Consider the following 14886-nt stretch of genomic DNA (forward strand, 5'->3'; position numbering starts at 1 on the left):
CAAACAGTTTTGTATGATGATTTGAATACTTTACATTTTCATTCTAATAACCTAAGTAACACCTTTACCCTGACTTTGATGTAACATTTTACTCTTTCTAATAAAATGAATTGTTGTTCTGTAACATGATCATCATTTCAGAACTGCTCAGCAATCCTGCAAACTTACCAAAATGTAATCTAATGCAATGCTGGCATTACTTAATATGGTTATTTTGGAAAGACTTTATATAAAATATTGGCTTACCTTCCAGGTCTGAAAACCTTAAACTTGCATTCATCTCAATTACCAGCATGGAGCAGCTCCTCTGGTTAAAGAAAGAAGTCAGATTATATAGAAGTCTAGTTCACAGTCTCAGTCACTAGTCTATTTAATACAATGAAACATTAATGGGACCGACATGAAAAGAAAATCCACCTCCCAGTGCGAGGACAGCCTCAGAATTGGGGTGATGTTACCGGCCTTAACCTCAAATGTTAAGGTTGAGGTTAAGGCTAGTAACGCGTGATTACAGTTTATTGATGATTTAACCATTCACATCTGAGTTTACATGTACAATAATTTTCTTTCAGAGAATAATCATCTTTTTTCTCAGAGCAATGTGCTGTATTGTTTTATCTTAATTACTTAACCATCTTCTTCTTCTCCTTAATTCGTAATGAAGACACTCTTTATGCCAAAAGGAACTAGCTGCTGAACCCTGTTAAGTTAAAAAAAAAATCTTCTTCCTCCTCCAGAACTGATCTCGCCAAAGGACCTGTCCTTCTCAGAGATCGGCTCCAGAAGCTTTAGGACCTCATGGAAGACGGACGCCACCAATGTTGAGTCCTACCTGGTTCAGTTCAGGCCGGCAGATGACCCCGACGGGCATTTTGTGTCCATGTCTGTGCCCGGGGACTCCCTCACTGCCTTCCTGCCCTACCTCAACCCTTACACTCGCTACGAAGTCAACATCTACGCTCACTACGAGAAAGGGGAAAGCTTGCCTGTGACTGGCTATCAGACCACGTTAGAAGGTATTTATACTGGCATAAAGAATTTATTCATGCTTTTCTTTTTCCACACTGCTAAGATATTTTGTTAATCAACATAAAGGTGTAGTACAGATATAAACAAGTTAAATGTAACTTTTGAAAACCTGTTTTTAATACCAAGACCAAACTTGTGATAGAACAAATTAAGTGATTAAGTGTAATATTGAACTGGAAGGTGTATTGATTGATTCACAACGTTGGTTGCTGCAGGTTACCGCAGAACAATAGGCTCAGGTTTTGGACAGTGGCAGCATGAATGAGTAAAGATTCGCAGTTAAAACTGAGGGTGTCTGATTCACTTGTGTCACAGAACAAGGCCCAGTTAGCAACCTCAGAGTATCTGAAGAGACAACAGACAGCTTCAGAGTGTCATGGCTAGCAGCTCCCGGACCAGTCATTCGCTACCGACTCAACTATGAACCGGTCGACGATGAGAGCCGGAGGATGGAGACGACCACCACTGGCAGGGAGATAACCACTGTGCTCCACAAGCTTCGGCCTCAAACCACCTACCGCGTCACCGTCACTCCCGAATACCCATCCGGCCCTGGAGTGCCACTACAGACTGTGGGCACTACCAAAGAAGGCAAGTGTGGTTATCGACATATGCAACAAAAACATAAAAAAGCATAAACTATAGTTAATAAAAAGTTAATGGACAATAACCTTTTTAATATCAGTTGTACACTTTTAGACTCTGCTGCATCAAAGGAAGAGTAGATTGTAGCGGGTTTAAAAGTTGGGCACCAAAGAAAAAAGATCATTAGCCCCATTTAATATTGGGTGTATGTACCCGCAGACTGCAGAGGTAAATTAGCTAGCAGCTAAATCTGGTATATGGCATCTTTTTCACTATGGGATGAACGTCATTGTATGTGCTTCCTGATTAAAAACCAAATGAAAACAAATATGAACACAAGAGGAACCAGCAAATACTAAAAACTCTGTGGTAGCATTACACTTCCTGTCTGCCTGGGCCAAAGTATCTTGGGAACTGTAGTGCCAAGGCTAAAGCTGAACAGGAAACGGTTCAGTTAGCTGAGCCTGATGCTGTGCCATAGATCTCCATGTAACAGTGTGAAAACTGAAAAAACAAACAAACAAAAAAAAAAGGCTTCACAGGGTTAACTATTAATGGGCAACAGATGTTCTTATAAATAAGAGCTACATGAGTGAAGCTTCAGTTGAAGGACATTTTTGTTGTTTTCGGGACAAACTGAGCCCAGAAGTCCAAGTAGTTGGCTCAGTGGCTCGTTGAGTCACCGGTTCTGATCCCTGGCAGGTGCCTGCAGACATCGTGTGATCATTTACTTGGTGCTAGGGGACTTTAAAAACTATGAAAATCTAATTGCACCTTTAAATCACAAAGGATTTGGGGATGATTAAAACTTACTGGGTCCAAGCTGTCGTTCTGGCTTAAAGAATGGGAATAAATCAGACTTTATTCTGATAGAATTAAGTGTCTTTTTAAAGTCATCGTGGTGCCCGGGAGTGTGGGGAGTGCGCACATTTTTTGACCCCTGCAAGCCCTGCGAAGTTAGCGCAGCCTGCCTCCTGTTGAACTCCTCGTCAGATCTGTCCAGCCTTACAGGGAAAGGAATGAAAAACAGACATAAGCTCAGAGATAGAAATGGACCATGGTGTACTCAGAGGCGATAAACAACAAAGACAGGAAGCAAACTGAAGATGTTTTTCTGAAGTTTTGTAGATTCAAGCACAGGCAGATTTACTGCTTTTAGAGAGGAATGACAAGTCTTCCAAAGATTCTTAAGATTATAATCTTTTATCCAAAACTGAAGACAGAGTCTGGAAATAAACAAATCATACTCCTTAGTGCCATGGAAACAGCTTTTCTTAGCGTTTACCTTTTACCTCCTGCTCCTTTCAGCTCCTTCACATAGTGCAGCTGCGTGTCGTCTGAGTCGACTCTATTTTTTGTTAGTTTTTTTGGAATTGGACAGTTTATAAAATGGGACAGGATTAATCCCAGCTTGCACCTCTTTGACATGAAACGCCCAGCTGGCACTCAGATGGATTTATTCTCCCCCTCATTTGGCTTATAATATTGTTCCCATTAGAACATGACTTTACCTCAAAACTATAAATCGATGCAGAGCCTTGAGGTTTTGCATACATTCTTCCTTTTTTGTTAGCAGTTTGTCCCACCTCCCATAGCACACAGTTACATGGGAGTCAGTTAACTCTTTGTCCCAGTTTTCCTGACTGATATCAGGGGGAAAGTTTTTGCTTAAAAATACATCTACAGTAAGAAAAATGCACACGCAGGAAGCTCTGCCCATGACTCACGGTTTATTTTAACAGTTATTTTTCAAAGGGGAAATTTTGAAACATACTTCACTTCTAGAGTCTCTTTGACTAATTGACATGCTGGTAGCTGCCCAGTAAAAACAATTTTCTTCTGCGCTGCTCCAGTGGAGCAACTGGAGTTCGGTGTCTTAGTCAAGTAGTCCTCCAGCTCAGAGAGTGTTTCCCATCCAGTTTTTTTCTCCTCCAGTCACATGATGCATGATTAATGGGCCACAACACATGCACCTTTTCGTCTGTTTGTTTGTCTCTTTCATCTGTTTCCATGAGAAAAGCTGTTTTTCTTTGTTTTTCAGACAAAAAAGCCCCCTCAAACACAGAGTGTAGACACTTTATTTTTTAATTAAACCACACAGGTAGCAACGAGAAGTCAGACTGTAAAGAAGTCTATGGGAAAATGTTCTCTGTTGATTTATGACCTCAGTAAATACTTTCCTTGTGAGTATATAGTCTCAATTACTAGTTTCAAGTCTCATTTAATAAAACACGATGTTCGTTTAGTAAATTATGGTCTCCATTAGAGTCAAAAAGGACTATAAAGCTGTGTGTGCTTTAGGGTTGGTCTGTTTCGTGATTGACAGGTCTCTACCCCCAGATTTACACCTCGTTTATTACACATAGTTTAAAAACACCAACACAGTGGCAGCAAAAATCCTCAGAGAGATTTCACCAACCAATGGGGGACATCATGGTGCATGGAGGTAGAGTAGCTATTAGAGATGAAAAATTGAGCATGTTCTGTGTAATTAAAGCGATTGCCAGTGTGAGTGATGGATACCATGCGATAGGGTAAACACATTGATGAGCCTGAATCGTTGGGGTATATAATGGCAGCATAAACTATCAGATGTCAGACACAAAGAGCAGTCTGTGGTGTATCATCTGCATTGTATTGCTTCTGCTGGTGGTTAGACTTATGCAATCAGCCATCAAGGTAAAAAAAAAGAAAAATCAACTAAAACAGGCTAAAAAGCTCAGTAGACTTGATGCTAATTCTCTGACTTATCATTTTACACAAACTTGGATCGTACATATCTGAAGCATTGATTATTTTAAGTTCCTTTGGCTAAAAAGCAAAACTTAATCTCTGTATGAAAAGTGACTTTCAGTGGTAAAACATCAGACTCACCTGACAAAATATCTAATTTTCTTAATTAGCATTTATTAATGCACACTTGTATTCCAGCTTATCTTCATTCTGGTCTGTATAGCTAATGCAGAGTCTTTAAAATAAACTGCATGGCTGTTTAAATGTACACACGATTTCTGTGTCAGCTTTTGCACACAGCCGCGATCTGCCGATCCCCCGAGATTAACCGATAATGCTTTTTTTATTACCGCCCAACAGCCACTGTTAATGTTTGAGGTTTTCCGTAATTGCTGTGACTAAACGCTGGAAGAGAACCAGATCATAACAAGGACTCTTAAAACAAACATTTAATGGAAGTCTGTGTTTAACATGAGGCTCTTTTGCTCCAAAATATTGTAAATGATCTGATTTTCAATACCCGGCGAGGCTTGGAGGTCAGAATTATTGTTACTGGAGAGAAATAATAAACACTCAGAGCATGAGAGAGGGGAGAGGAGGAAGCCTTCCAATTTTCATAGAGGGTTATTGTTAGTGTTAAAAAATTGCTTCTTTTACCTCTTGGGTATTATTTTCGTGACTTTACCCATAATTTCTGATATCACCTAGGTTAATTGTTAAGAATATGGTAAGTCAAAACAACCTTAAATCTTAATGTAGGTAATGTTTTTTGCATTATTTGACAAAAAAGTCATAATAAGCTTTCAGCATTGCATTACATTGAGGCGAAAGCGGGAGGTAAACCTCTGTACCTCCTCTGGAGTCAGATTTTAGTCTTTAGGGAATCTAGCCAGTGAAGGGAGAGTTTAGCTAATCACATGTTTTTTTTTAGACTAGATCAGGTGGTTGCTCTGCTGTGTTATGAATACCACTAATGTTGGGTGAATTTGAGCATAGCATTAGTTCTGGTGTGTCATTAAGTAGAGCTGATCTCATTTAAAGCTCATTTCAGTTGTTTTGGCTGATGACTTATGAGACGCTTCAGTTCGATAAACCTGATATATCAGGGTGCACTATTTAAGCTGCTTAAGCTGCCGCTGCTGCAAGCCTCTTTGCAACCCAGATGTGCTAAATAACGTGCTTCATATTGTTCATGTGTGCTCTGACCTATGGGAGGGTCCTGCTTTCCATGTTTGAACTATAATATTCAGCTTTGAATCTTACGTGAAACCATAGTATCAGAACAGCCTGCTTGTTTGAAGCACATGGATATGCCTGACTTAATTGGAGATTATGTATCGGAATTTAAGGAGCGGGACCACGCCTCAAAACATGCTCCTTCCGGTTCTCATCTATATAGGTTCCCTCAGTTCTGCAAGCTGTTCATTCTCGTTTATGTGCCCCACCCTCCCTCCCCTGCGGAACTGCCAGGCCCGTGACCCGTCGCCGTTCCCTTCGAGGCCTTCCCCAAACCACAGCTCAGTTCATGTCCAAGCATTCACCTTTACCTACTAAAACACTCTCAAACCTAAAATGAGGACGTGGGCCCTAGTGAATCTGGTTTTAAGGGCATATGAGGTGTTCAAACCAAATGCAAAGTATAAATTTCACAAGCTACAGTGGCAGACAAGTCTATTTAAAGATGTGAACAGAGGAAATTTGAAAATATTTTTTAAAAATCTGGTCTTAGGCTGTATTGCAAAAGCCTATAAGACTGTGGAGCGATTAAATAGCATTTTATTATCACCGTCATCATCATATAAAAAGGTTCTGCAAAAATGTGAATAGACATAGGCTGTGCTGGGCGACACGTATTTATTTATTTATTTTTATAAACTGCATCACTCTGTGTTGTGAAAACAGAATCACCAGCTGAAATTATTCCACTAGCTTCTCCTGACGCTCCTGACGCTCCTGACACTTTTTTTTTCCTCCACTTTATGGAATATTTTTGTGCTTTAACATTAGTCATGAAACCTGCCTGCACGCAGGTCTGCTTACACATTCTCAGTTTTTGCATGTTTGTGCATGTTTGTCGGCACATATACATTGGGGTTGCATGCAGATGGCCCTCTCAGAGACCTGCAAGCATGGTCAGAATTTACAGACGAGTTTTACATCAGGCATACTCCTGTAGAGGCTTAACACCATAGAAGTGAGCTACATCCTGGTGAACCAAAGGTTTAAACACACAATGTTTAACTGCTATGACCTCACTTACAATTACAATTACCTCTTGAAACATTTTTCCTAGAGGCAAAAATTCCCTCAATTCATACTCTGTGTGAGCCATTTAGCCAAGTTAGTTTATTAATATAGCAAATTTACACACATCAGCAAGCACCTGACACCTAACAGATAAAATACTTTAAAAGTTGCAGGCACCGTGCACTGAAATTCAAATCCAATCTTTTTTATTGAGTCAGAAAAAAATGTTAGCATAAAACTTCTTCTTAAATTTTCTAAGCCTCTGATTGGCTGTCCCTGGCAAACAGATTTTTTTAAAGCATATGGGAGGAGCTTCTGTGCTTCTTTATGACATCATACAGAGTCAAGAGTAGAAAAAATCAGAGTAATTTGAGTCGTTTTAAACCTGATTTTTGGCTCATGGGTATTACTTGTTCATACACTGACATTATATTTCTAAACCTTGGGCATTTTTAACGTGAACACCTACCTGTGGAGCAGAACATAAGACTGAACATTAGGAAAAGCTGAACATGTCCACTTTAAGCCATGTTTGGACTCTTGGAGTGGAGTAGCTGCTCTCCAAAGCACTTACAGTAACACAGCAGTGGACAGAGCAGCAGACAGCCAGAGTGAGAGGTGGAGATGAGGAGCAGCAAGACCGGACAGGAATGTAAGCCAGCTGAGAGCAAGGCTGGAAGGTTAGGAGGAGCAGGGAAGACTGACTCATGCCTGTCTCTCTGTCTGTCTTCACGATTTCTCTCCCATTCTGTCTAGCTCCACTCGTCTGTCTCTCTCCTTCTCAACCTTGCGTGTTATTCTCGCACTGTTGCTCTCTCTCTTTCTTTCTCTGCACCTTGTGAGGGCTTGCCTGGAATTTAATAGTGTTGTCCAAAGGCTCCAGATGCCTCCCCAGTTGCTGTGCCATGCCTTTTTTCCGATGCTTCAGGTTGTTGGGTGCTTACTGGCACAGTGTGGTGTAGAGTCCAAAAATTCCCTATGATGTCTTTTCCTAAACATATTTCCTAGACCATGATGGAAAAAGTCATGAGGTCAAGTTAAGATGTAAATTGTAAAGGAGAGTTCAGCGCTCACAGAGTCCAACTGAGATTTTTAATAATGTGATACAGCGCTGCTTGATTCAGAAATAATGATTACATTTATTTTGAACTCACAGCTATTTAACAAGATAAGCTGAACTTTAAATCATCCTGATAAAGCTCGTATTATTTCACTCAGTTAGGAACACAGCCAAGGTCTTGGTCTGCTGGACTATGAGGTAAAAACATTTCTTCTTTCTAAGTGATGCATGACTTTGGTTATTTTCTCTGTATAGAAAGTATATCAGCACAAATCCTCTATTTATTTGTTCTCATTTCAGTACTTTAAACCCCAGATATCTTCCAATACAACCATAGACTCCATTTAAAAGCCATGCACTTATCCACTTGAGCTATAAATTAGAAAAAAATCATCAAAATGTGTGCATCACTCAACCATTTTTAGCCCGTTTGCCATCACTAAAACAGGTCAGGTGCTAATTGTGCATAAAAAGGAAGACTGTGTCTCTTTGAGGATGTAGTGCTGTGCGCACTAACTGTTTAGACATTAGTGTAAGTTCACTGTGTGGCCAGCATCTCTGCCTCTTTGTTACCACGTTTCCTTATTTTAGGCCTCAGTCACACAGGCCTAGTTACCCCCTGTGCCACCTGCAGCTGGAGGTTATATTCCCTTCCTGGTTTAGCGAGTGGTTATTGGAATATCCTCCCTGTGATTGCGTTGTTCAGTTGCAGATTCTTCCAGTCATCTGTAATTCAGGTGGGAGATGTTGACTTACCTGCAAACATATATATGTCCCCTGCAGGGGGTGTTTACCAGGTGGTCACCAACATATCTCTAGGCTTGGGTGACTGGTGCTTCAGCGGTCGATTTCACCACAACCAGGGCATAAACATTGTTACCTAGTGAGCTAATAAAAACAACTTTTTCTGACTGCTACAAGTGATATTTGCTCATATCTGCTGCCAGTGCTCAGCACTCCTTTAGCTGTTTATGGTGCTCAAAGCTCACAGCTGACTTCTCTCATGTTATTGGGCCTGAAGCTGAGGTTGTGTTTTTCGTGTGTGAAAGCTTAAAGACACAGAGTGAACTTTAGCTTGTTCAGAAAACTGTCAGTAACTGTAGCGGTAAGGCTCCAGACTCTCCTGGTTGTAGCCCACATCAGCAGCTGGCAGGAGGGCGATCATTACCTTTGCGTCCTTTGCACGTGTAGGCTTAATGTTCTCAGATCAGCAGTGAGCCTTTACCCACATTAAAACCACGTTAAAACTATAACTGTACAGTTAGAGGCCATGTTAGGTTTCATCAGGACCTTGTTTTCTGCACTGGTGATTTCCGTTTATGGATGCTAAAATGGAAAACTCGTCTCCAAGCCAGATTCAGCACAATGTTTTCTGCGATCCATCAAACCGAACTACTGCCTACTGTATGAATGCTGCACAGAGGCTTTGTTTTCATTGTTTCGAACTTGTTCAAACACTCACACAGCAGATCTCGGGATAAAGTCTAAAGACGTTTGCGTAAGTATGGCCCATCTCGCTCAGCTGTGTGACGTAAGCCTGTCCACAGCTGATATTTAAAAGGAGCTGCAGCTGCTTTCTGCTTCACTCCTGCATTTGGAAGAACTCCAGCGCGCTGACATTAACCAGGACTTCCTGATTGTGGAACTGGGGGAGCGTGATGCTGCTGTGGGATGGAAAATGGTTTTAATATGAAGCGAACATGTTGCTTTTTTGTCAGATTGATGACTGTGCATATCCAGAGTTATATAATTCAATTTGAATGGTTTCCACAGAGCACTGAAAAAAAAGCTCCAAACTAGTAAAAATAAATGTCAGTAAAAGCTGCAAGAATGGGGATGATGAGGTGTATTTAAAGAGATTTTCCAGACAGTTTTTGTTTTCTGCTTTTATGTTAATGACTTTTAAGGATGATCTTTTATATTTTCACAACTTGGACTTCCATAAACCTCTAAATTTCAGCCTCATAAGATCTAAAAATACATATATAGAGGTTTAATTCTCATAATAAGTTCTTTTCTTTGGCAGTTGCATCAGCTTGGGACACTAAATGTGTCGTAACCTGTGAAAATGACCTCAGCTTTCAGCAGGGGACTTGTTTCTTTGCAGCTTTTGCGCCTCAGGTGAGATTAAGTTCTGGTCTAGTCTACCAGCGTGTTCTTTGTTCAGTGAGTTTGGCTGACAATTGCTATAAAAGAGTGAACAAACATCTTTAGCCAAAGAAATTGAGGTGATAAAGTTTAAAAAGGGGGAAAAAACCTGCTGTGGTTTGCTGTGGTCACACTGGCTGTGAACAAAGTTTCCAGACGTTAAAATTAATCAGTTGATCAGTCAAACTTTATTTGGATAGCACATTTCATGCAGATTAGTGCAGTTCAAAGTCCTTCACAGATGAATGACCAGCTGATAGTAATTAGAAAAAAAATATGCAGCAAGTATCAACTTTATAGAAATCAAAAAGACAAAGGCAGAGAAATAAATACAAAATTTTAAACTGCCTGTAAGTAAAATGAAAGTGTCTGGCAACAGATAGAAAAGAGATCTGATAATATTAAACTAAAAATATACAAATAAAATAAATATTAAATAAAATAGTGCTAGATAATCTATATTAGAAGAACCTACAAAAACAGATGCATTCATTTTTAAGCATTTAAGTATTTTAACTGTAATTGAATGTTAATGATGATTTGGGTTCTGACTTATTTTCCTGTTTTATCAGATTCTATTAGACTTGTTGTACAGGAGACTGACACAGCCAAAAATAAAGACATAAATGTCACGTGTGACAGTGTGGCAGACAGGATGAAGGACCCAAATGCAGCACTCACGAGAAACTAAGGCGTGAACTCAGGAAGGCAGCTTTAATGCTGTGCCAACAAACCCATATTATACAAACAGGAAAGGAAAAGAAAACCTAAAAACTAGAAGCTAAGAAAAATCTCAGAAGTAACCTGGGTACCAAGGAGCTCAGCAAAACATGCACAGCACACAGGGTAAACAGCAACAGCCATAGGAAAACACAGGGCTTAAATACACCAGGGGGTAATAAGGGGATGAGAAACAGGAGGGAACCACAGCTGGGACTAATCTGACATAACAAGACAGAGAGGACACAAAACTGAAAACACAGGAGACTGTCAAAGTATAACAGGAAATACAAGACAGGCACAGAGACGCAGACTTGACAAGGAGACACAGCTGACAGGGAAGACAGCGAACATGGAGCACAGAGACAAAAGTAACTAAACATGAGATGTGGAGCATGGGAAGGCAAGGTAACACAAACCTAAGGACTAGAACTAAGAATATAACATAAGCAAAAACAATAATGAGAATCAAAACCACAAAAACCAACAAATCCAAACATATAACTAATCAAAAACACAACACACTAGTTCCCAGACAAACTACCGTGACAATAAATAAACATACAGATAAATTAATTTTAAAAAGGGGGAAATCAATAAATAGCAAATTGAAATTGGAATGGGAATGTAAATAATGAGAAGATACAAAGGGGGATACATTTTAAAAAGCAAAATAAGAAATACATTTGTGTCAGATTTTGAAACTGAATGAATTCAGTGATGATGAGGCATGATCACATTCTCATTTTAGGATTTCCAAAACTCCCCTTTGTCTTTTAGAGATCTGCAGATATCCTCGGTGCAGCTGTAATCTTTTCCTTTATAGTCTGTCAAAACCTCCCTGTCAGTTACTCTCTTTGTGGTGTTTTGAATCAGCTTTATGTACACGCCATGTGACAGCACGGGCCCTTTAATGTGAACCCAGAAACTCGGAGTGGAAACTCAATTTCAGGGCAGTTCCTCTATTATTCAGTGAGCTAGACAGACTTTTTCTTGTGATATGAAGCAGCACCAGCAACACCACCAGAGTGAAGTTTTTATCTCCATCTAGGCTGCCCTGATGAAACTGCAGTGACTCTGCACACTTTGGTGGCTGATGGTCAGTGGAACATGTCAAATAGCCAAGTTTATACAAGGCAGCGATCCCAGAGACTTTCCATTGTGACTGCAGGGAGTCCCAGACACAGCACAAAGAGGCCAGACCTGAGAGGATCTCAGACCCGCCTCAGTCACATGGCATTCAGGTGCTGTTTCTGTTCACGCTATGAGTGACGAAGGTGCTAGCCAAACTAGCCCCAAACTCTGAACTTCCCTGGAAAAAGCTGAAAGCAGCTTGACTTTGATTTGTAGATAGTTTATAGATAGACAGTGGTAGAAATCAGCAATACTGTCTTTAATTTCTGTGGTTTTATTCCGATTTACTTTGATGGACTGTGGAAAAAGATGTCTGAGAGTGTCCAGATATTCCACACTCCATGTGACGGCTGTTATTTTCCAATTTTTTGAGCCAGAGCTCCTCCAGGAAGATAAAACAAATGGCAGCATTGGTAGCTTCCTGCTGATGGCAGAGGTGCAGTGCAGTGAAAATGGGGTGACTGAAGCTGAGCACCAGTGACAGTTAAAAATAAACTAAGAAGTACATGCTTGACAGTTTTTCCTGAATTCCATCGGCACATTTCACATTCTTGAAGATTCTCCAAAAGTGAACCTTCAAAACACAGAGGTTTGAAAATTAAGCTTTGTAGTGACAGAAGAACCTTTTTCTTCTCAGAAATAGAAATTGATTGAAATAAGATGCAGACTGTCAAAATAAAAGCCTTAATTTGGGTAATCTGTACCTTGTACATCTTTCCCATGCTGCTGTGAGCACAGAACAATCTGCTCGTTCAATCTTGTTAAATTGTTTGTCCTGACATGCCTGAGAACTTGTTAGCAACTTAATTCACTAATAGAGCTTGTCTTTCTGTTTAGCCACATGTTTTGCACATTTAAAAAGACGATAAAAATGATATTTCCGCCATCATTTTGGCAGGAAATCAGTGGCCTGCTCTCAATAACATCCAGGCTCCCTTTTAATTTGAGTTATTTCTAATTTTTTCTAATTATTTTGAGTTTGCACATGCACGTTTTGAGCATTAGATTTAAAAATGTATATTCTGAATTGTTTTCTTCTTTTGAATAGAGACCAGAAACAATTTTTCCTACTATAAATATTTGTTGAGCAGGGAGTTTTCCTTTTTTTTCCCTCCCTTCTCTCCAAAGATCTGTATCGACTGGCAAAAAAGCTTGAATGTGATTTATTTCACGCTCATTGCGCTGATTATATAGCTGGATTTAATATTTGGTGATAATTATCCTGTTGTGGAAACTTCATCCCCACAGACGAAGAGTTATAATTTAATATTGGCCCTCCCTCTTTCACTTTCCTATCCAGACACAGCAGATTGCTGGAAATTTTTGTGAATGATGGAAGACGAGGAGATTGTATGTCAGTAAGAGGCAACACGAGTCAGGCAACCCAACAGTGAGAGGCAACACAAAGTAGATTTTTGGGGTTTGTGTATATACGTCTGTATATTGTGTGTGACTGAAGCTGTCAGGAAGTTGAGTTAAGGTCCTAAAACATCTGAAAACTTTAACATGAACCAGCTTTACAGTCCATGTCACTTCTACCAGCACTGAGTTTATGCCAAAGCATATTTGATCCCCAAAGTTCAGTTTGTTTAACTGGTGGGATCAGTCTATGCCTTGCCCTGGGTTGGTTGAAGAGGTGCTCGTCAGTCGAACTCAGACATGGTACGCAAATATTCTGATCGCTGACCTCGCCCACACATGGAGTCCAACGTTTCCTCAGTGACTGCTGCCTCTTTGGAAATCCTATAAAACAATTAACCTCACTGCACTGTGCAAGAGCGCTTTTCATGAGCAAATTAGTGTAAAACAGAGAGGGTGTGAGAGAGTCGAGCTGAGACGAAAGCATGCATGGGCCCAGGTATGCATAGGTCAGCAGGGGGAGTGGGGAAGAAGGACAGTTTTATTTGTATAGTGCAACATCACAGCAAAAGTTGCCTCAAGGTCCTTTATAATGTAAAGTAAAGACCCTACAATAACACAGAGATATCCCCAACTATCAGAAGCACAGAAGCACTTGGCATCAGTGGGAAGGAAAAACTCCCCTTTAACAGGAAGAACAAGGCTCAGGGAGGGGAAGCCATCTGCCACGATGTAAGAACAACTTAGTGTGATGATGCAAACTGAGTTAAAGGTTAACGTAACTCTATAAACCTCATTTTATGTTTATTTATCTGCCTTTTTCATAGTTTTAGGACAGAACTGGTGTCTTATAACCTCTTTAAATGATCTCTATAAAAACTCACTGCAGACATATTCACTCAAACGTGTTTTATTTTGGTCATCTCAGTCACAGTCCTCTGGCAATGAGCCACACCCATTTGCTGTTCAAACCTTCTGTTTGTGAGGGGCAGCCAGTAAAGAAAAATGGGGCTTAGTGGGGGAGGGGCTAAAACATTTTGACAGATAAATTAAGGTTAACTTTGAAACGTGACTGACGCAAAACCCCTTCAGGAGAGTCCAAGAACAAAAATCTGGAAAAATCCTGAAACTGTTGTGTTATTGCTGACAAATTTGCACGAAAGGACCAAAAACGAAGTTTACGAAGAAATCCCAGTAACAAGACAAATCTTATTCCTGTGCATCTCGAGCTCCACTGTTGGCCCCCAGAACCTGATTTGTAACAATGCTGCCGTCCTCTGGCAATGAGGACGGCAGCGTTCCCTTCACTATAATGAACCAGCACTTCGGTTAAGGACTCTTACATTTATTGCAGTTGCATTTAAATGTTTGTGAAAAAAAAAAAGTGCTGTAGTTCAGGTTGCAGTATTATTTTAAACCCCACATGTCTGGAAATAGGCAATTAAAAAATATTTATGACTAACATTCAAGTTAGTCCATTCAGACCAAAGTCAGACTTTGGTCTGAATGAGTATCCCCAACAAATCTCCAGGTATCCAGTAATTAAAACTATGCTTGTAATGTTCCACAGTTCCACAATTAGCAAAGCAGAATTTGGACAGCTTTAATTACTGGAAAATTTCCCTTTATTGGTTGATTAATTTTATTGCTAAAAATAATATTGAACTCACCTTCACGACATAAACAGTGGTCATTGATCAACAGAGGAAAAGGAACTGTGAATGTGCCAGCGTTAATCAGAAGGGTTGATTTTCATCTGGATCTGATGTTTAAAGGCTTCCAAAAATATAATATAATTGATTTATATCCAATACATAATAATTAATAGAAATCTAATCCAGTCAGAGAGGGCTAGAAATAATAATAAGATA

General features: G+C 40.0%; 1 protein-coding gene across 3 annotated transcripts in view; it reads left to right on the plus strand.

Annotated features, from left to right (window-relative positions):
• The window catches only part of col12a1b (collagen, type XII, alpha 1b), a 155379-nt gene that overhangs the window by 19445 nt on the left and 121048 nt on the right, over positions 1-14886 (plus strand). For 2 of the 3 annotated variants that reach the window (XM_063494563.1, XM_063494564.1), the window contains 2 exons: positions 738-1016; positions 1345-1620. The exons of the other annotated variant lie outside the window; for it this stretch is intronic. In XM_063494563.1, the coding sequence (XP_063350633.1) occupies positions 738-1016; positions 1345-1620 (555 nt within the window). The remainder of the gene's footprint in view (positions 1-737; positions 1017-1344; positions 1621-14886) is intronic. 3 annotated transcript variants of the gene reach the window in all.

The sequence above is a fragment of the Pelmatolapia mariae genome, linkage group LG15, assembly GCF_036321145.2.
Source record: "Pelmatolapia mariae isolate MD_Pm_ZW linkage group LG15, Pm_UMD_F_2, whole genome shotgun sequence".
Lineage (NCBI taxonomy): Eukaryota > Metazoa > Chordata > Actinopteri > Cichliformes > Cichlidae > Pelmatolapia > Pelmatolapia mariae.